This window comes from Prinia subflava, chromosome Z (genome assembly GCF_021018805.1).
Source record: "Prinia subflava isolate CZ2003 ecotype Zambia chromosome Z, Cam_Psub_1.2, whole genome shotgun sequence".
Classification (NCBI taxonomy): domain Eukaryota; kingdom Metazoa; phylum Chordata; class Aves; order Passeriformes; family Cisticolidae; genus Prinia; species Prinia subflava.
The window spans coordinates 93,271,719-93,293,388 of NC_086283.1; the positions used below are offsets into that span (position 1 = coordinate 93,271,719).

The 21,670-nt window shown below is 41.3% G+C and overlaps 1 protein-coding gene across 3 annotated transcripts in view; it reads left to right on the top strand.

Moving 5' to 3' along the window:
- Nucleotides 1-2,551: 2,551 nt before the first annotated feature.
- KIF2A (kinesin family member 2A) overlaps nucleotides 2,552-21,670 on the top strand; it is a 57,626-nt gene continuing 38,507 nt past the window's right edge. Inside the window, exon 1 of one of the 3 annotated variants that reach the window (XM_063421985.1) lies at nucleotides 2,552-2,771. In XM_063421985.1, the coding sequence (XP_063278055.1) occupies nucleotides 2,708-2,771 (64 nt within the window). In that variant the 5' untranslated portion in view covers nucleotides 2,552-2,707. The remainder of the gene's footprint in view (nucleotides 2,772-21,670) is intronic. The other 2 variants (XM_063421984.1, XM_063421983.1) reach the window with 2 other exon arrangements.

Below are 21,670 nucleotides of genomic sequence, written 5' to 3' on the forward strand. Positions count from 1 at the left end.
TTCTTCTCTTTAAAAATGGATTGTATTCAAGAGTAAGCTTTGCAAGCTTTTTCTTAAAAAACATAAAAAGAATACATTCTTACAAAACCCCAACCAGTTAGGAATCTTCAATTTCATAAGGAAATTCCCTATAATGTTGGTCATATGTTTTAAATATTTTGAATTTATTTGCTATTTGCACTGTTCATTTTCCAAACAAGCAGTTTTCTGGGCATTGCTGACTTGCTCTATGAATGCTTCTGTGTGTATTTCATGAAAACAACAACAAAAAAAATCTCAGTTATCCCAGGATACACAGCAAAACAATAACTATGGGTCTTATTTTCGACTTCAAATATGTGTTTAAAGTTTAGAATATTTTAGAAGTATTTGCTGGACTAAGGTCAAACTGTTTCAGAGACTTCAGGGTTACATCCAGATCTATATGTGCTTAAGACCTATTTTATTTTAGAGTAGAACCTGATTTTGTAAACATTAAGGTTGTGCATATTTTTCTCAGATACACCTTTGTTACCTCAATGGGATGACTTGTTTGTAAAACAAGTCCTCTGTTTCTGCAATGACAGGAATCAAATAATTTTCCAGAAAAGCATATATAGTTTATGGCTTATATGTTAACATTTATGCAGTACACAGAGCAAATAATATGAAAAAATAATATCTTGTTTCTTATTTGACTATTTCAAATGAGGTGCTTTTCCATTACTCTGCATCTGACCTGAGAACCTGAATTTTCACATTATATAAAATGTGAAAATTTTAAATAATATCAGGAAGGTTAACAACAACATCAGGAAGGTTAAAACAAATTAATCATAAATAAACCAGTGAGTGCAGATGAGTACAAAGGGTCTCATGACTGCTGTGCATTGGGTCACAAGAGAGTGGGCTTTAGACACAGGAATTTTCCATCCGGACCACAGTTCAGGTCTGTAACTTTCTTTGAAGGTTTAACGACAAAAATGTTGTTTGACTAGGGTTGTTTTTCAGGCAATAAAAATGAATGTCCAAGCTTATTGATTAAAACACAAGAGCTCATTAGGCAAGGTAAGTTCCTGAGAGTAGACAGTGTTTCTGATCAGCTCAAGCAGCTTAGCTCAGGTGTTGTTCATCAAGGCCTAATGGGTATTTCTGAGATTGTGGTGTGGTGGGGGAGAGCTGTACCACCACAGCTGCTGCTCTACATGTACAAAGGTTGTAAGAATTGGGAGCCCTGCTTTTTTGACTCTGACTTTTCAGGTATCCTACTGATTTCAGTACGAAACTGACAGTGGAGGCAGGGAGAAGAGGCGAGGCAAGGAGAGTGACAGGCTGGCTGGGAGGGCACAGCTCTCAGCGGTGTGACAGGGTGTCAGCTGTCATTCTGTATAACCAGCTGATGTGTGGATTGGGGGATTATTTTTACTAGACTAGCTTTTGCTTGGCAAGTAATTAGGGAGTTTATTGTGATGGTGCTCAAGGTCACCAGAAGCTGTGCAGGAAGGACAATTTTAAACCAGTGGTGGATTCACCATGTCAGGAGCCGCCCTCAGAGGAGAAACCCGAGGGGCCATGTGTAACACAGCAGCCTGCCTGGGATGAAGAAGTGAAAAAAGGGAAATGTGGAACGTGAATCTTATTTTATTTTTATTTAAGATGTATAAAGATACAGGGCACACGGCAAAGGTCATAGATTCATGGGATGTTAAGGGGTTGGAATGGACCTTTAAGAACATCTGGTTCCAAACCCTTTTCCGTGGGGCAGAGACACATCTCACACCACCAGCTTGCTCAAGGCCTTATTCAACGTGGCCTTGATCGCTGCCTGGGTTGGGACATCACTACAGGCTCCCTGGGTAACTGTTCCAGTGTCTCACCACTCTCACACAGAATTTCTTTCTAACATCTAACCTTAATTTCCCCTCTTTCAATTTGTACCCATTTTTCCTTGTCCTATCACTACAGCTCCTGACAAAGAGCCCCTCTCCAGTTTCCCTATAGGCTCCTGAGATGGATGGATGCAGTTGACAGGGTGACCTTCACAGATTAATGAAATATTCTGATTTGGAAGAGATCCACAAAGATTATCTAGTCCAACTGTTAGCGCTGCACAGCACATCCCCAGGAACCACACCGGGTGCCTTCCTTGGACACAAGAGCTGCTGGCAGGCTGGGGAGCAGGACGACTGCTCCTAAGCTGCTCTACTGTGCACATGGGAGCCGCATGAGCAGGCAGCAGGTAGATAAAGCTATTACATTAACGCTCCAGAGCAGCTCGGCCACCATCTGGTGCCGCAGGGGAGTGTGTGTGTCTCTGTGTGTGTCTGTGGGTGTGCGTGAGGCGACCCCAGGCGAGGCCGGCACTGCGGCCGGGCCGGGCCGGGCCTGGCCCCGCCCGGCGCCTCCCGGGGTGCCCTCGCCCCCTGCGCGCGCCCGCGGCAAGGGGCGGGGCCGCGGGGCGCGCGAGCTGCGGCCGCGCGGCGCCCCCGCCCCCTCCCGCGAGCCGGTGCCGCCGTGACGCGGCGGCGGCCGCGCAGGCGCAGCAGCGCCCACAGCGCCTGTTGTATCCGGCCGGCGCCTTTTCTCCGCTCCCCGCCTCCTCCTCCCCGGCCGCCCGTCGCGCCCGCCCAGAGCCGCCGCCGCCTCTGCCGTGCACGGCCTCCCCTCCCTCCCCGCGGTGTGCCCGGCCGGCAACGCCTCCGATCTCCCCCGTGCGCCCCATGAAGCGATGGCAGCGGCCAACTTCGGCAAGATCCAGATAGGGATCTACGTGGAGATCAAGCGCAGCGATGGTGAGCGGGCCGGGCGGGGGGCGGCGGCCGCGGACACCCCCTCCCCCACCCCCCCCCCGCTCCCCGCATCCCGGCCGGGCGGTGCCGCGCGCGGGGGGCGCGGGGCGCGGGCGGGGCCGCGCGCGCCGGGGCCCATTGTGTGCGCGGGGCCGGGGCGGGGCCACGCCCGGCGCGCGCTGCGGTTGTCAGGGGAGCACGGGCGGGGCCGGGGACCGGGGGGACCGGGGGGACCCGCGGGCGGGGCGGGCACCGAGACGTGGGGTGGCCTTGGGGGGGCGGGTGGGGTTTCGGGCGTGGGTCGGTGGGAGGGGAGCCGGGGAGCTTTTGGCAGGGAGGTAGGAGGGCCTTCGGGGAGGGGATGAGGTGATGGAGAGAGGGAGGGGGGAAGGAAAGGCCTTTCGTTTGAAGGGGGTAACTTCTTGTCTGCTCTGGTGCTCTGAAAAATGACACAACGGTAATGGCCTGACAGGAGTGCCTTTGGACATTTTCATCACTTGGCAGAAAGCATGATGTTATTATTTTTGATGTTCTTTGTGATTAAAATGTAGGAAGAGTACTTGCTATTTATGCCCGTGAGTTGTAATTTCTCCGTTGGGGATCCAGTGTTTCTCGTCTTGCCCAGCTTCTCCTGGTGGGAGGATGTGTGATGCTATCTGGAAATACATGTGAATCAAGGAGGCGTGTGTGACAGGTTTTGGGTGCTAACTCTTCATATTTGTCTCTGGAGATATTCAAAGCCCACCAGGACGTGTTTTTGTGTAACCTGCTCTAGGTGACCCTGCTTTGGCAGAAGGGTTGAACTAGCTGATCTGCAGAGCTCCCTTCCACTATCAACAGTTCAGTGGTTCTGTCTCTTAGGAGACAATTGATATGGGAAGTTGACTGAATCAATGGCAGGTCACTCATGACTTCAGCTCTTGGGTTTGAGTGGGAATATGTAATCTGTTCTCAGCCTCTATGAGGTCCGTGAAACCTGCTAAACTGGGGTGGGGTTCTGCTGGGATTTTCTGGAAAGTTTTTGTCATTGTGTTTGTTTGTTTGTTTTTATCCCTGGGATCCAGAAGCTTGCTAAAGAATAAGCAGATGTTTCTAAGGGAAGAGAGATGTGGAGGTCCAAGGCTCTGAAGCTAGCATGGTTCTGTCATGAGGCAGGAAAAAACCAGCAAGCCTTATGCAGCTTGTCTTTCTTGTGTTCCATGCTGCAGTTCTACCCTACAATAAAATAATGGTTGGTGTTGGCTGGACACTGGATTACACCCAACCCCTCAATTTGTGCCACATGCCTTGTCTGCCACGTGAAGAATCTGATCGGTCTGGCAATTATTTGCATAACTCCTGTGGATCTCTATCTGAGGTTTCAGAAAGCCTCACAGTAGCAACTTTTTCTGATGTTTTTGTGAACTCCTAAGAAACTATTGTTTGGTTTGTATTCCTTTGGAAATCGGGCATGAAAATGCTTTGCTGCTCTTGTTTTCTGCTCTGTAGGGTTCTACACACTTTCTAATATCAGAAGTGATTTTGATAACTCTCAAATATAACAATACTTATTTTCATTACTGTTAGTAGTTTATGTATTTTGCTGTGTTGCTGAAAAAGGTGATGCAGCACATTAAGTGTATTACTCATCAGTAATATGTACTAGGGGGATGTCAGCAACAGCAGTTGCTTAAACCGCAGGGTTTAGAGAATTTGTGTTAAGTTGTCCATGTGTGAGCAAGACTGCATTGTCGTAATTAAGTGGTGGGTCTTGGTTATTGTGAGGTGTCCTTGTTTTTCTTTGGGACTTGAAGAGATGTCCTGTTCTGGCTCAGGCTACTGCAGCTGAGTGTCATTCTCTTCCCATTAAACTGTAGGAGAAACTGTCCTAGGTATGTGGAAGGAAGCATTTTGAGGGATATTTGGAAGGACAGCCAGCACTAGACTGCGTTGCCTCATAGAAGAGAGTTTTCTAACCTCAGCTGTGGTTCCACAGCAGTGGAAATTAGTCTTCTTGCTGCTGACAAGGCGAGGATCTTGCTACTTGTCCCTCTGTCAACTGAGTTGGTCCTACAGACTCTCTCCATCCAATGTGTCTAATGATTTTTTCTTCTGATTATTTAATATGTTAATTGATGATTTGATTAACTAAGCACAGTAGAAAACTTTTGGATGTGCTAGTTTTCTGCACAATTAGTGTGTTCCAATAGTTTACAAAGGGATCTGTGGCTCCACCAGTACCAATATGTAGGAGGTATACATAGCCATATCAGGATGACATGGAAGGCTTTACATGTGACCTTCTGGATCTGCCCTCCCCAGAGCTGTATCCTAGGAAGAATCAGGACTGTTTGTCATATCAGCTGCCACTGGCTGAGAAAACACCATTGAAACTGTTTAGGAAACTTTTGGAGAGAGGAATGTGTCCATACGGGCTTTTCTTTTTATATATTGTCTTATCTGTAGCGAGTCCTTTCTTAAAACTAAATATTGTTTTGAGAGGTAGATATAGTAATGAATTTTTTCTTACTTACCTGTTTATTTGCTGAATCCAGAGAAGATTAGTTTTACTTTGTTAGTGGGGTCAGTGAAAAAAGTGTGTGGGTTTTTTCATTTATCTGCCAGTAATCTTAAACATTTTTTCTGAATACAGAGTTTTATTGATTCCAGAGAACTATTTTTCTTTAAGTTAAAAGGAAAGCCAAAAGAAATGCATTCTTTTGGTGAAATGTGATTGTTACAAGTAAGACCAGAACATTCTGGAAAAAATAAGTCACATATTCTCTCATTTCAACGAGTTCTAATTGGCCTGAAGTGAGAGATTTATTGTAGGACTGAATAGAAAATGAATGTTGTACAAAAGAAAGACATTGTTAGAAGTCATGGCCAAAAACACATGAAAACCATTTTGGATAAACCCCTGCATTTTCAAGGGCTGATGTTGCAGAGCTGCTTACTGTTTTTTCTCAGTGGGTAAATATCCTTATAACTGTTACCTACAACTGCAGATAGTATTTCCAATTACAACTGGAATAACTAGTTATGTTGATGAATCATAAAAGGTACTAAGTGGTCACCTAGTTCAGGTTTTTATAATAACTTCTGAAATTTACTGCTTGGTTTAATTTATGCATATTGCTTGAAATATGACTTGGTAGTCTGTCTTGGAAGTGAAAAAGAACTACTTTGTTTTAGGTTGCAAATGGCTAAGAATGGGCTGCATTTCCACATTTGAAAAATGTACGTTATCCCATGGAAGCTTAGGGCAATTAGTAGGAAACCAGAAAGTACCTGGCAGACTCATGGTAATGACCCTGTCCAGAGGATGTCCCATGTTGAGGTCTAACGATAGGCATTTTTCTATTGATGAATTCCCTTTACACAAATACTAATAGCCTGCTCCTTTTTGTGCAAACTTACACCTGTATCTACACTTCCTGTGCATTATCCCATTAATGATTACAAAGACCTGTGTAAGTAGTTGTAGAAAGAATCTATCACATTTTTGCTCCACAAATGCAGTCTTTTGCTGAAACAAGATAAATCACTTCTGCCCTGCAGCCCTTTAGTTGGTTGATTAATTTTTTTTCTTTTTCTGTCCATTTCCTCCTCAGACTGTTCCTGTTCTCTCTGTCTTTGCATATCTGAAATACTACCTAGAAAGGCAGAGAAATTAATTATATATTTGCTCATTTTGAAAGTGGAATGGGAGGGAGAGACAAATACAATTGTGACCTCACTGTGTCAGAAACAATGTATAGACTGAGAAGAAGGGACCCTCTTGCAATTAGGAGACTGACTTAAGATTTGACTGAACTTTCAGGAAAGGAAAAATGCAGAATTTTTAAGGATTACCCATCAAATGTTGTAAAGAAGAAAGATCATGACTTTATGCCAATGTTTTTCATAATGCAAGAATTGGAGAGCTGTCGGTGTTTGAAAAGGAAAACTTGAAATTGTTAAAAGAAGAAAGGACTAGATTACAGTTATCACATGGAGTTGTTACCAGAGGAGACTGAATCTAGAAGCATAGCAGAATTTTAAGAAGGATGGTAGGAGTATCCAGTTTTACAATAAAAACTAAAAAAATACTCCAGCAACTGTAAAGAGTTTCCGTTCTTCCTGAGTCTGTAGTTTAAATATTCTCTTACTGATATAAGGTAGGAAGACATCTTGCCCATGGCTGTAGTGTTTTTAACTGCCTACTTAAGGATTTTCTTCATTTGCCTCTGGAACTTGGTCATGGTAGAGGATAATCCATTCAGTCCGAACGGCTACCGGGTGCTCCTCTCTCTTTAGTCGTGCTAAAACATCTTGGTAACTGTTTTCACCTTCAGACACAAATGAGGCTACATTTTAGCAACAGTCAGGGCTATACTTTGTTTCTTTAAAAGCCCACTTCTGTGGAACTCATGTTTCTTAGAGTTGAGAGGTCGATAGCATCCTCAGTATTCTGAGTAGTCCTGCGTCTTCATGAACAACTCCCAGTATATTGCAAGAATGATTTTACAGCAGGAGAGGTTTAATGATGCTATAAAATTTCTGTTCAGGTTTGGGTAGTCACCCTATTTTACAAGCTCTTGAGGATAGATTTAAATGGTAATGTGTTTTTACTCTTTCCTTTGGTGACATACATCTATTTGTTCCCTGTGATTAAGGTTTTTGTTACCACATTTAAATCATTTGAATCAATTACCTAATCCCTATGTAAGCTGTACAGACACAATGTGTCTTTGTGCTTCCATAATAGCCAGAACACACCCATGGTTTCAAGTCTGCTGTTGCTGGTCCAGCTAATGGGTCCATCATTTAGACTTATCCGGTGTAGGCTCTCATTGTTACATCCAAAGTTTTGGGGGATTGTTCCCTAAGAAAGATTGACCAGGAGGATATGTTAAATTTTCTGTCTCCTTTTTGAAGTCACTTTCAATGTGTTCAGCTTTCGTAAAGCTGTGAATTTTCATTATAACTCACAGATTCTCAGATATTTATGTAGCCCTTCTGTATTTTGTGGAAATAGCTTTTTGCAAGATGAATAACAAGAGCTGAGTCCTATTCTTCAGAGAATCTTCTCATCTTTGCCCGTAAGTGTGTTTAATACTGCATTATTTACTGGCAGTAATGCCTTTAGAGCTGTATGTGGCAAATAGGATCACACAGCTTGTATTGCGTGTTTTTCTCCCAGTAATCATCTTACTGGGGAATCTGTTCTTTGTTTCTATTTAATAGGTAAAATTATTGTTCTTTGCACCCATGCTCTGTGATGTCCTGTTGCCTGGGCCTAGTGTTGCTCATCTTTTCTTCTCACAGCTTTGTGAATGAAAGACTTCACTGTGCTGCTGTGTCATCAAACATCACTTCCCCCTTGTCAAGGTGGGACAAGACAATAAACCATGGGGAAGAAGTCATGCTTGACTGAAGAGTAATGTCAAAAGTATCTCTTTCTGTTAGCTATAGGAGATAAACTAGCCTTTTGAGGGTTTTTTCATACACCCAGTTCATGTGGAACAAGGTACAGAAATGAGTGTGAAGTATTTACCAGGTGAGCTCTTGGAGCACAAAATCTGTAGCATATTTATTGTGTTGCCTTGTGAAGTGTGGTAGTATGGTTTTTTGGTGTTTTTTTTTTCTTTTGTGCTTGAGGAATAAGTAACAATGGAGTCAATTAATTGCTCCATTGCTGTTTAGGTTCTTCCTTTGTAAATATTTACTGCTTATATCATAAAGTGAGGTTTTTTTTTCCCAGCTTTTCTTCCTGTCTTATATTTTGTTGGGTTTTCTTGTCTTCACCATATTGTATGACAGGATCTGAGATCAGGAGGAGAATGCTGTGGTCAACCCAGAGAGACCACTAAAGGGTGTTCCCTATAATTGTTCACATAGAGGAAAAGAATTCAGTTACTTTTGATACATTAAAGGTTTATGTTAACTTCAGAATTAAGTTAAATTCTAATTCTTACAAAAAGTAAGATATGCAAGTTCACAGTAATTACTATTAAGCAGTCTTTACCTTGTCCAGCAGTGAGATTGTATACAAAATATAATGCATGGTCAGGCCATGATGGTGTTTATGATTTAAAATCGAGGAGTTTTTAAGAACATATTAGATTTTAATAGTTGATTTCTCATTATGCCTCTGTAGCATAGATAACACTATTTGAAGGTATGTATGCTTTCAGCGTGTATTTCCAGATGTAGGATAGAAGATTTTTGTGTAGTTGCAGTACATTGTTATATCTCTTTATCTATTTCAAAAATACAAAAAAGCTTTCAGATAGATGAGCAGTTGTTTTTCATTGCTCGAAATCTTGTGTGTGTTTTCCAGATTTATGACTCATGTCTTTTTGGAAGTCTTTTTATGTTTTTGAGGATCCTTCTAATAACCTTTTAAAACATTTACATGTAATTGTATATTCCAAACCTTTAGGTTTTATTATGGCTTGGTATTGATGGTTTTGTTTAAATTATTCTCAGTAGTGGACTGAATATAGATATAAAACCAGATATTCCTAGCTGTAATTTTTGGAGCAGTTTTTCTTGCATTTGAGCAGATGTTTCTCTGCTTAGGTAAGACTGTTAGATACTTTTCATAATTAACTTAGATACAGTTCATTTTGACTACTAGGATGTTTAACTTGAGGCTGCTTTTCTCAGCCTGCTACATTGGGGTTAGCTTTTAGTTAGATGTCTTGTAGGGAAATGAGGAAGGGAGGACTGGGAATTAAAACTATGATTTAGATATGTCATTTAAATGGAGATTGTCTGAAACTACTATTAGATATATCCTCAAATCCATTCATATTGTGTGTGTATGGGCCCATGTACTGTTTTCTTTTCCTACCCTAATTCCTTTCCTAAAAACATTTACTGTTTTGTATTGCTTGTGAGTACAATTCTTTAAAATTTTCATTTAAAGAACTAACAGTCTGTATTTTCTGTAGCGTTCCAAATATATATATAGATGGGTGATTGACATGATTTTCCTACACCTTTGACTTCTGTAAAGGGATCATTTGAATTCTATATTAAGTGTGTAGCCATGAGACAATGTTGCCTGTGTCTGATAACCTGGAAACACACTTTGTTCATATCCCCAAAAGGTATCATGATAAGGCCAATTTTGACCTTAGAACATTCACATTGATTTGCTAGAAGTCAGTAAATTCATGTGCCATTGTAAGTGTTTTCCTGACGTAGAGACCCCTGTGGGGGTAGAATAGAGGGCTTGATGTTGGTCTCTTGTGCCACACTTCTCCATCCCTGGTAATTGCTCCAGGGAAATGGTGCAGCCACAGGTAGTAGTTCTCAGGGAGGGTATTACAAAGATGGCTTTGCCATTTCCTCCTGAAAAAGTGTCTGTAGAGCTAATTTTGCTGCATTTGAATTTGGTCATTGCTAAATATGTAGAACTGGGGTTTACATTTATTAGACAAAAGGCAATAAAGCTATGTGTAAAAATGCATTAGATTTGCCTTTCCTGGATAAGGAACTATATCAGGCTATGCTTATGTGTTTTTATTAATGTGTGTCGTGCACTGAACCATTTACATGAACAGCACATGCCTGGAAGACTTCTGATAACTCTACTATTACTGTCTAAATTCAGCTGTTTCTTGTTGCTAGGAACCCAAGTTAATTTTGGATTGCTTAAAATTGTAAGTAGTGGGTCTTAAAGACAATTCTGTAAAACTGTGTCTAACCAAAACTTTTAATGATGGTTTTCAGAAATGTGAGTTATCAATTAGATTTAATTAAGGTAAGCCACTTGATCAGTTTTTTCCTTTTTTTTAAATTGGATCTTCTTTAAGCAGCACTAGATCTGATACTGTATTTTGACTCTTGAGAGATGAATGAGGGATTTTGTCGCTTTAAAGGCTTGAATGTGGTAGTAGAGTTTTTTATTTTGCTTTATTCAAATAAATGCACTTTCAGAGTAGCTTAGTTTTTATTTAGTGGCATTTCTTGTTCCGTCAGGCATAAGCTGCTTTTGGGTTTCCCAGGCTTGTAAAAGGGGCAGTCTGCTGCATTTTCTGCTGCTGATGTAACACCATCACCGTGTAAACTAATTGACTGTTCCCAGTCAGTAACAAAACTTGTTACTTGTAACAAGTAACTTGTAGATAACAAAAAAATCTTTTACTTTGTTTTAATTTTTAGGAGTATATGGTAATTCTGTTCACAAACTGGAATGTTACTTACTTTCAAGTTATTAGAAATCTCATTGAAGCTTTGGGAAGTTTTCTAAATTTGATATTCTCTTGGCTCTCATCGGGCACTCAGATTTGTGTAATCACAGGTATCAGAAGTGTATTTTTAGTCTTTTCCATTAATTGCAGAATTGTGTATTTAGGAATTGCATTCAGTGGACGAGCACACTGGATGTGTGGGTGGAGGGAGATGGACAGTGGGCTTTGTCTAAAATTTTCTCTTTAAAAGCACTGCATACTTGTGCCCTTACGGAGTTTGGCTCTAGAAATTTTGTTGCACAGGGCTGCACATTGTGCAGTCACTAAAATGTAATACTTCTATTCTGTAGTTAAACTACATATGGAGTTTGAGGAGTATTTCGAACTGATCTATAGAAGTGTTTGCACAACTGATCTGTAGGAGATGCAGGAATATATACTGATGTGCGAATGAGTAGCTCTGGCTCTAGGAAGAGGCCAGTAGAAGTAAATTCAGCTTGAAAAGCACATGAACACTTAGGTTTGTGAATACTCAGAATTTCTAATTCCACTTTGGGTTGTTTTCTTGTACTTCTTTATTTTTATGATTTGAAATTCAATGTAAATTTTGGCATTTTAGTACAATAGGAATTCAGGTGGTGATGAATAATGTCAATATTTTAATCACAGCCAGATGATTTTTAAGTTATTATAAGCTTTCATCAAACACAGGAGAATTAAAATATTAAAAGTTTTCTTGTTGGTTTGAACTTTTAGAACCTTTTTAAGCTAAAATGCAAACTTTAAACTTGCATGAGAATGAAGTCCTCCCGCTTCAAACTGGAGCAACACTTGGCAGCTCTGTAATGAATTAAGTAACGGACAATACATGTTCTTACTAAATATCATTTTGTGAAGTAAAGGGGGAAAAAAAAGCTCCAATAAACAACAAACAATTGTTTGGTGGGATAGGTCATGAAAAGCAAAGGATACCATTTGAAAATATCTGTAGAAGGTGCTGTTAAAATTTCCCGTGTGCTGCAAGAAGCTATTGTTTTCAGGCAAGTATGGTCAGCTTCAGAGAAAGTAAAGAAAATCATCAAAAGGAGGTCTCTGCCATTTATTCAAACAACAAACAAAATGAAAAAGGAGGAAAGAGAAGGAGAAGACTGGCCAAATTATGTCAGTCTTTCATAGATGATATTCGCTAAACTATTTTAATCCACCACAAGCTTAAATTCAGTTACTAAACAAATTTCAACAACCACTAAACCCAAATGCTGTTTGAAAGACTGTCTAGGTTTGATACCAGCCAGCAACTGAGTACCACTGAGCTGTTTGCTCAGTCCACACACCTCCACCTGTGGTGGAATGAGGAGAATTAGGAAAAAAAAAAAGGAAGAAAAGTGAAGTTTAAACCTGTAGGTTGAAAAAAGAACGCGTTAATGATTGAAGAATAATAACAATAATGGTAGTAGTAGTAGTGGTGGTAAGAACAGTAACATAATTGTAATGAAATGGAAGACAACAATAAAGAGAGAAATAAAATGCCAAAAAAGTCAAGTGATCCACAGAAAAGTGATCTCACCATCTGCTGACCAATATCCAGCCTGTCGCCATGCAGCAAATTGGACCCTCCCAGCCAGCTCGCCCCAGTTTATATACTGGGCATGACATTCTAGGTATGGAGTGACAGGATCATAGAATGATTTGGATTGAAAAGGGCCCAAAAAATGACCCACTACCACCACCTCATCACCCCTCCCACTAGACCTGGTTCCTCAGAGCCCTATCTAGTCTGGCCTTGAAAGCTTCCAGGGATGGGGCATTCACAGCTTCTCTCAACAACCATTTCCACTGTGTCACCACTCTCACAACGAAGATTTTTTTCAGAATATCCAGTCTAAACCTACTCTCTATGAGTTGAAGGTTGTTACCCTAGTCCTATCCCTACATAATATCATAAAAATATAGAATATTCCTTTAGCTAGTTCAGGTCAACTCTCCTGGTTATGCTTCCTCCCAGGCTCTTGTGTACCTGCTCACTGGCAGAGCATGTGACACTAATGTGTCCTTGGTTTGGGGTAAGCACTAACTAGCAACAACCAATGCATAAGTGTGTCAGCAGCATTATTCTCTTACTGTGTCAAAAACACAGCAGAATACTGGCTGCTAGGAAGAAAGGTAACTGTCCCAGTCAGGGCCGTACCAGGACATACTTGAGCTGAATCTAAGTTTGCTTACACATCAGAAATATAATGAAATTTATACTGGATGCAGAGGGCCTGAATCTGCAAAAATATATGAAGAAGTATTCTGAGAGTAACTTTGAGAAGCAGTTTTAGAAGTTTACAGAAGCTGCCTGAAAAGTTGTTCTAAAGGTCTCCAAAGAACTGCTGACTAAATGCACAAATATATGGCAAATTATATTCAGTTTTATAAAACTATATTAAAGAAATAAGATACTGAGCTATTGCTGCAATGTGTTTACAAATTATGAACTCATGAGATAGGTAGAAATGTTCTTAATCAGAAATTGATTGGAAATCTTCCCTTGCTCAACATCAGTAAAAGAAAAAATTGCTAGAGGACAGCAAATATGATCCTGTTGTACACTGATGTCTTGTTTTCATTTGAATAAAGTTTGCATCTCTGATTGCTTAATCTTCCTTGTATTTGAGAACTGGAGGGGGTTGGTATGGGCCATGGAAGGGACCAGCAGGTGCTGAAAAACCTCACAGGAATTTTGGAAAAGGGTAGATTACTATTGTTTTAGTTTAGGGGTTCTTTACACTTTAAAAGGGACATTGCTGTATGAATATGTGACAAAATTTTTACTTTACGAAAGGTGAATGAAAATATTTTCCTTCTCTCCTTATAAGACTTTCTGAAATTGGAGAAAGTTGGGGGTTTTTTAAATCTTCCGAAGTATTTTTGCTTATTGGGGGATTTTTCAGTCTTCTTACTACCTAGGATGCTTCCTGTAAGCCGACCACTTCTGTATGAAGTACACTAGTGAATCAGATGGGTGGTTCATTTAGTCCACCAGCTAGAGACTATTCAGGGGAATCACATCAGCCTCGTTTCTTTCCAAAGTCTTTGTCTGCCCCCACTATCCAGAATTGTATCTGGGATGTTAGAAGTACAAGTTTACTTAGTCCTAGCCATTTATAGACCAGCTGTCTGTTAATTTATTGAACACCTTTGTGACCAGACTTACACTGCCTGCCTCTTGCAGACATAGTAAGATCGAGAAGTTCCCTGCCTTCTGCATACAAAGATACATTACTGCTTCCATCTGTCTGTAACCTGTGCCTTAAGAGACCTTTAGTGCTTAAGAGAGCTTTAGTGTTGCAGAATTTGGTCAGTAATAGTTTTCACTCATTTTGTTCTTTATGGTGTAAAGTGCCACCAAGTCTATCCTCAGTGTTCTCCTTAAAAGTGAGCAGTCTTTACCTGCGTAATATCCTCATTCTCTTTGTTTTCCTAGTTGTCCTTCTCTTAACTTCCTCTAGTTCCACTGCATCTCTTTTGAGGTGTGCCATAGTACCTGAGACGTGAGTGTACCAAAATTTTATTTATAGTTTGAAAAGAATACTTGCTTTGAAGTTTCAGCAGCTTTATTTATCTTTGCGGGTGCATGTTTAGGCAATGATGTTTTGAGAGACCTGTGACAACTAAAGATCTCTAGAGTTGTAACTTCTAGTTCCAGACTCAGCATTATAAAGCTGCAATTAAGATTTGTTTTCTCTGGATGTGTTATCTTTCCTTTAACGTTTGTCTCGGATTTAAAGACAGGTGTCTGCTAAGGAAAGCAGGAGTCTTTCCTGGAATGAAATATATGAACCATTTCCCTCTGAATTATTATAACTTTGAAATTAAGGGGTTTTCAGGCAAAGATATGAGAAAAGGAATAACAGTTCTTTACTAGTGAGCGTTTGTATAGCAAGGGGAACGATCAGCAACGACAAACAAGAACAGAAACCCCGCAGTCCTTGCTGCGCTTTCAGCGCCTCCCCGGGTGCAGCTCCGCTCTGGGCCGGCAGGGCCGCCGTGACTGCCCGCGGCTGCGGGGGCGCTGCGCCGGGCCCGGCCGCTCCCTCAGGCCGCCACGGCGGACACGGCGGGCGGCAGGGAGGGGAAGGGGCTTCCTCCACAAACCCCCAGCAAAGGGAGCTGCAGCAGGAACCTCGGAGCGGAACGGCAGGGCGGGCTCACCCGGGGCAGCAGGCAGGAGGCAGCAGAAGCTCCGCAGCTGTAGCACAGAGCATCTGGTGTGCGGCTGCAGTGCAGTGAGGAACCCCGCGCAAGGGCAGGGGAAGTGGGCAGAGGCAGCCCAGCTCCCAAACACGGCAGGGAGAGGCTCCCTGGCAGCGGAAACAGGCTCGGGGATCCCAGGATTTCCCCTGAGGCACCACAGCAGATGGTGAAGATGTTTTATTTTTTTAGTAAGGCAGGATGCCAATGAGGTCCCAGTTCAGTGGCTGCTCTCACAAGCTGAGGCTCACCCACAGCGCAAGAAGCAAGGGCAGGGCTGGGCTGTGGCAGCAGCAGCGAGTTCCTGCCCCAAGCAGCAGCTCGTCCATTCCCCTCCAAACTGAGAGAGCAGGAGACCTGGGAGCTGTGCCCAGCCCCTTTATCCCCAGCCCAATTCTCAGATACCCCTGCCCCTCCAAGAGAAACGCCCCCCCAGTGCCCCCAGTAAAGCCAGCTGCACTCCTCCCCCCCATGCATAGTTACTTCTTTTGTCTCTCTGAAGTACCGATCGTTATTGTTTCTTAGCAACAAAAATGGGAGAAAATTCCCTAAGAGAAAGAAAACAAAAGGAAGAAATCCTAAGCCTCAACAATGTTGAAGCTCATCTGTCACATTTTTCTCTGCTCTCATATTTTTGGGATGACTTTTGGAGTCATCTAACTACCCAAAAAGCTGTTTTGTCAAAGGATCATATGACACATTCAGAGTAATATAGAGTTACTAAACACCAGGCTCAAGATGTTCTGTAAATTTATAGCTAATGTTTTGAAAGGCCTGTATAATAAAAGAAAACATGCTTCTCTTTCGCGATGCCCTACTTCATTGGAACTTGTTTGCATGCAATCTTCTTGTGTGCACTATTTTGTCTGTGAGTTTATCTTGCACCTCATTTTAGTCTAGTATTCTGGTACCATGATAATTCTCACTGCACATGTGCTAGTTCACTCCCAGGCTCCCATCTGGAGTGAACCAGATGACCGACCCACTACAGAAAACCTGAGCTCCTCTATCTGGCTCTTGAGGAGAGGCCTGAATTACGTAATTTTGTCTGTCATTGCTTGGACAGTCCTTTATTTTAGTAAGCATCATGCTTTCATATTCTTGTGCTTGTTTGTGGGCGTGCAGCACATGCACCTATTCATGGTCTTAAAGGCATCACAGTGGGAGATTGCAATGCAATTTCCTCATTTTTGTGTAGGTCGAGGTGAATTAAGAGGTTCTGATACTCTAGATGTGACATTTGGGACCACCGGTGCATCTGTAACAAGGATTCAGTTCATATAGAAAATGGACTTTGGACACATATCTTCTGATCATCATTTACTTCCTTTTGCTGTGCTTTAGTTGACACAAAATTCCTTTTGGATAAAATACAACTGGAGCGTACATTCAAGATAGAGGCATGATGCCCTCTGGCAAAGGATCATCAGACTGTGGTGCTAGACCAGTCCTGTGCACACAGTATGAATGGCTGATCTCAAGCCCCACCAGCTTTGCACTCCAGCCCTCTCTGCACATGTTGCAGCAGTGTGCTGCTTGCTACCACAGGCACAGCTGAGCACTAAAGTGCTGTACATCTGAGCAATATGCCATGAAAGGTGCTATTCCAGGGCACTTGTGAACATGAACCAACCATACTAGTTATCTTAGGGTTTCTGTCCATAGTGTGGTCTGTAAGAAAGACACAGAAGGGATTTTCAAGACATTTTCTCTTATGTCCTAGTACTGCCTGGTGCTTCAGAATGAAGATTTTGGTTATGGATTATACCATGGTTCAGTAAGAGCCATGTGAGAGAACACAATCTACCTTGACAGCTAATGCTAGATCCTCCTCTGAGGAACTCCTCTGAGTTCCTTCCTCTCTTCATCACAAAGTGAAAGATGGTTGTCGTACCCCAACAACAAAACCAGCATAAGTGCATAAGAAGATTTTAGGCCATGGAGCAACTGGCCATCATATTAATATCATTTTCAGAGGAGATTAGAGCTCATCCTGCTTGATCTTGCATGAAGTAAATGGAAAAATTACAAATCTAATCAAGTCATACTAGGAAGGTATAGTACCTTGACTAAAAATAGGAGCAAACAGTGGAGGAGAGATATTGAAGTGCTTCTAGTCTGTGTCCCAAACTAGTGTGACAGAGATGAAGCAGGTTAGCATGATGTTGATTCCTAGAACTGAGTGTGGGATGACCTGAGTTTGGCCCTACCAGGGTGTCTCGGTTTGGAAAGACAGGTATCTGTCAGGGAAAAACTGGAGTTTCCCTTGAAATGGAGAATGTAAAAACCCTCTCCCTCCAAATTATTACAATTTTGCAATTAGGAGCTTTCAGGCCAAAATACAGGAATAGGAATAACAGTTGTTTACTAGGAATATATATTAAAAAAAAATACAAATGCAGTAGTACAGAAAAACAAACAAGCAAACAAACAGGAGTCCTAGAAAACCCTGACAGTGTCAGAGATACGACCTGACACCCTGTTGTCAGGGTTGGAAGCAGTCCAAATAAGCCCTCCTGGAGTAACAGATGCTGTTCTGTGAAGTAGAGATGATCCCGTAGAGAAAAGATAAGGGTCCAGTTCTGGCAAGATGGGTCCGGCCTTTCCTCCAAGGATTCAGTGGAAAACCAGCTGCATTAGTGTTTGGGATTGCTGGTTTTATGCCAGTGGAAAGGCTTTGGCTCCTCCCACTGGGTGGAGCATCTCCCAATGGAATGAGGTGATGTTATCAGTCATGTGAGAGGCCTTCAATGGCCCATTCACAGGTGATGTCCCTCGGAGGAGGATGGGTGGAGGAGTAGGATGGATGGAGCAGCAGTGAAGAACAGTATCTCCCAATGGGTTTCAACAGATAAAAATAGAATACACATTTTTGGTTACATTTTTCAACCCAAGACACAGGGCATCAGGGTAGGAGAGGCCTTGTGAGGCATTGCCAGTATTGACCATTTTGGGAAGGTAAGCCATAAGTTTCTCTGAATTTAATAAACTATTTAGTAGAGTATGAAAAATGATTCAGATGAAGTTTAACACAAGAAAGATAATGTGCTTAAGACAGGTAATGATAGTGTACCTAGTAATTTTTAACTAACAACATACCTTCTGGGATCAGTTTTGGGACCGTCTGGCTAGTTTTTCCCATCCACTGCAGTTATTAATTCCTAGTTATACCACTGTTAGAAAGTAACACTGCTTTTGAGAAGCTCCATTACTTCATTAGAGTGTGATTGTCATCTGTCTGGAGATGTAAGTCATACCAGATGATTAAGAGGTGTGGAGTAAAACAGTTGGAATAAAAGTGGCACAAAGTGAACATGCTATTGCTATGGATTAGGAGATCATAAACAGTAAATGACAGGTGTAAAACCTTCATATTCTAGCTAGTCACAAAGTAAGTGTGGACAAGGTGAAGTGCCAAGAGGAAAAGTAAGTCCCATTCCAGAATTACTGCTATTAGGCAATGAGTGCTCCTGTAGAAAGTGATCTGGAGTTTCTCTGGGATATTTCATCTCCTGGTTGATGGTGTTGGAAAAGCAGATACTCTGAAAAGTCTGAAACGGGTAGAGATAATGCTTGTGCAGGTGTGTTTGTACAAGCCATTAAAGGGAGCATAGAGTACTAAATGACTGTGAACACATAAAACTTGAAAAAAGGTTGTATATATTGACATCAAAGTGCTAGTTTTCAAATCTTTCAAAGTAAAATGTTTTCAGTTTATTGAAAATTTTCTGGGAGACTTAAAATAGCATGTATTAGGTGTGACTCAAAGGTGCTTCCTTCCAAATACCTTTTTCTCTGGATAAGTTAGTAAGTTGAGAGCTCACCTACTCTTCAAAAAACAATAGGATGACTGGCATGGCACAGCTGAGATAACTTGATGGTAAACGTCAAGACATCAGTCTATCTGTTGGCATCATAATGGGACACTTTGTTGTGAATTCAGCTGCTTTAGTTACATGTATTCCCTTCCTCTCTGACACTAGCACCTCCGGAGGCAATATGTAGAGTAAGCTCCCAAAGCTACCATGGTGAGATGCTATTGAAAACCTTTTGTGAAGCCACTGGTATGACTGCCATTGATTTCATTGGCAGTTGAAGCTTCTGAAAAGTGAGACAGGATGTGTTCAGCAGACCTTTTTAGTGTAAAATAATGCCCTTTCAAATCTGCTTTAAAAGATATTAACATCCCATCCCCGAAAGAGACTGGACCTGCCATGAAGGGAAATGAAAACCAAACTGTTCTTCTAGTTGGGGAAATCACAGAAAACTTGTTTTCAAGGGAAATTTTAGAGATTAGCCTAAAAAAAAAAAAAAAAATCAGCAGAAAACCCCACCAAATCACAACACGACAAGACTGGAGATAGAAAGTTATTAGAGAAACAAAAACCATGACAGCAATGTGGGGATGCGGGTCTTGGTAACTTCTTTAGAAAAGCGTTTCAGTACAGACAGCTAACAAGTTCTACTAGGCTGAGCATGGTGAGTTGTGATTTAGTGTTCAGAGTGGAGGGGTTGGAGGGGCTTGTTGGTGTTGGATTGATGGGGAACCAAAAAGTCACTTATATCTTGTTTGCTGTATGAGGAACATTAAATGTACTATTTGTATTTTGAAGCTAAATGTTAATACACAGCTCAGTGACATGCCTGTGTGTTGTTTATTTCTCCCCTCCTCATTTCTCTGTGGACTGTCAGTAATACCTGTGAAATCTGTTTTTCTAAAGCGCTATGCTTGATTGGTCCTTGCACAGAAATTACCTACATCTCTAGCTTGGGATATTTCTGAGTTTGGTAGCTTTTTATGTAGGGGCAAGAGAAGATTAAGTTGGATTTTAATTCAAAACTAGAACATATAGGCAGAAGTGGGAAAGTTGATTTGGGTAATATTACTTTCTGTTCCCAAAATCTCTGTTTGTTACACTGTTGATGTTTACAGAGATGATAAGATGTGGTTGTAACATACGTGTCATATGAAGGACTTGAGTATTGCTGTGGTAATTTAGATAATACAACAAAATGAGTTGGTAGAAGCTAGAGATTGTTCACAAAAATGGATATTAAGATATGTATTTTTAGTATTTATGAACTTGCTTTAGAAATATTGTAGGGACAGTACATGTTTAATGTCCATTTGATGCTGTGATAATAGTGTAACCAAGGTAGCAGATAACACAATAGGGAAGGCTGGCAAAGCTAAACAAATTTGTATGATTAAGTAAAACAAAAGTAGATACAATGAAAATAAAATACTGTATCCACTGGTTTCTGGATAAGTGAAACTTTGAAACAAAGTAAAATCAAATACCTTTGGTGTTGTGAAGAAAGTAACATCAGTCAGCAGTAACTGCCAGTTTTTCCTGGAGGGATGAGCAGCAGGACTGTGTAGTGCAGGGAGGACTATGAGAAGTGATGATTTGTGTGAATAGGGATGTCCCCATAGTTGACACTGGTGGAGACACCAAGCCAGAAATTCTCTTTTTCCTTGAGATTCGTCCCTTAAAGTGTTGTACAGGCATTATTTGAGTTAATTTTTTTGACCTCCTTGAGCTCTATGAGAGCAGGAAAACTCTTTCACCAGAGTTACCAGGACTGGAACTTGTAGCATAGAAGATAATTTTCTGGACTACAATATTTCTGTCTGGTAGGTGGGGCTGTATTTGCAGCCTCATGCTTCTCCTAAGGTTTTTTTTTTTTTTTAATATCTGTAACTTGGAGTTTATATTACTTAAAAGAGAATTAAGAATATTGTACTTTTCACAATTTTAATCTTTGATTATCAATTGACAGAGGGTGAAGGTCAGTCATGTCCAGGTGTCTCTAGATGAGGTAACATTCACATTACTCACTCGTGAACATGAACAGGAAAATCATGGCTATTTCACAAATGTGTATTGTAATCTTTTAAGGCATGAGTAGCTTCTGTTGAAGTGGTCGTCCTACTACAGCAAGACTGTAGTAGGTGTGAAATTGTAGTATAATTTTACATTCACCTTATCTGTTGATGCATTTAAAAAAAGCTACTGTGCTTGGCTGATGGTCCACTGCCAGAGCTAATATGACACATTTGTTCTCCTGAAGATGTGGCAAGTACAAGGGCTGCAACGGGAGCAAGCCATGAGCCAAGGTGAGGTGTGTTAACATTGCCTCAGCCTGGTCCTGCTAAAAATAGTTGCCTGTGTTTGAGCTGCCAAGACTTAAACTGTATGATGGTCATAACGTAACAGTGCAAGGTGGATTCCTCTTACTGTTTTGGGGGTGGGATGAGAGGATCATAGTGGAAATTATGAACTTCTCTTCTCCATAGCCCAATACAGAGCCTGAGTGTAAATTTTTAATTATTTCAGCTCAAAACTATTTCTAAGATTTCATAAAGCTTCTGCATGAGATGTGTGAGTGCAACGTTTTTTGGGGCAGACACTCTTCAGTTATGTGGAGAGATGGGGAAGAATGTGGTCCAGCTCTATTTCTTGAGTCACTTGGAAAAACACAGAGGAGTTTGTCACA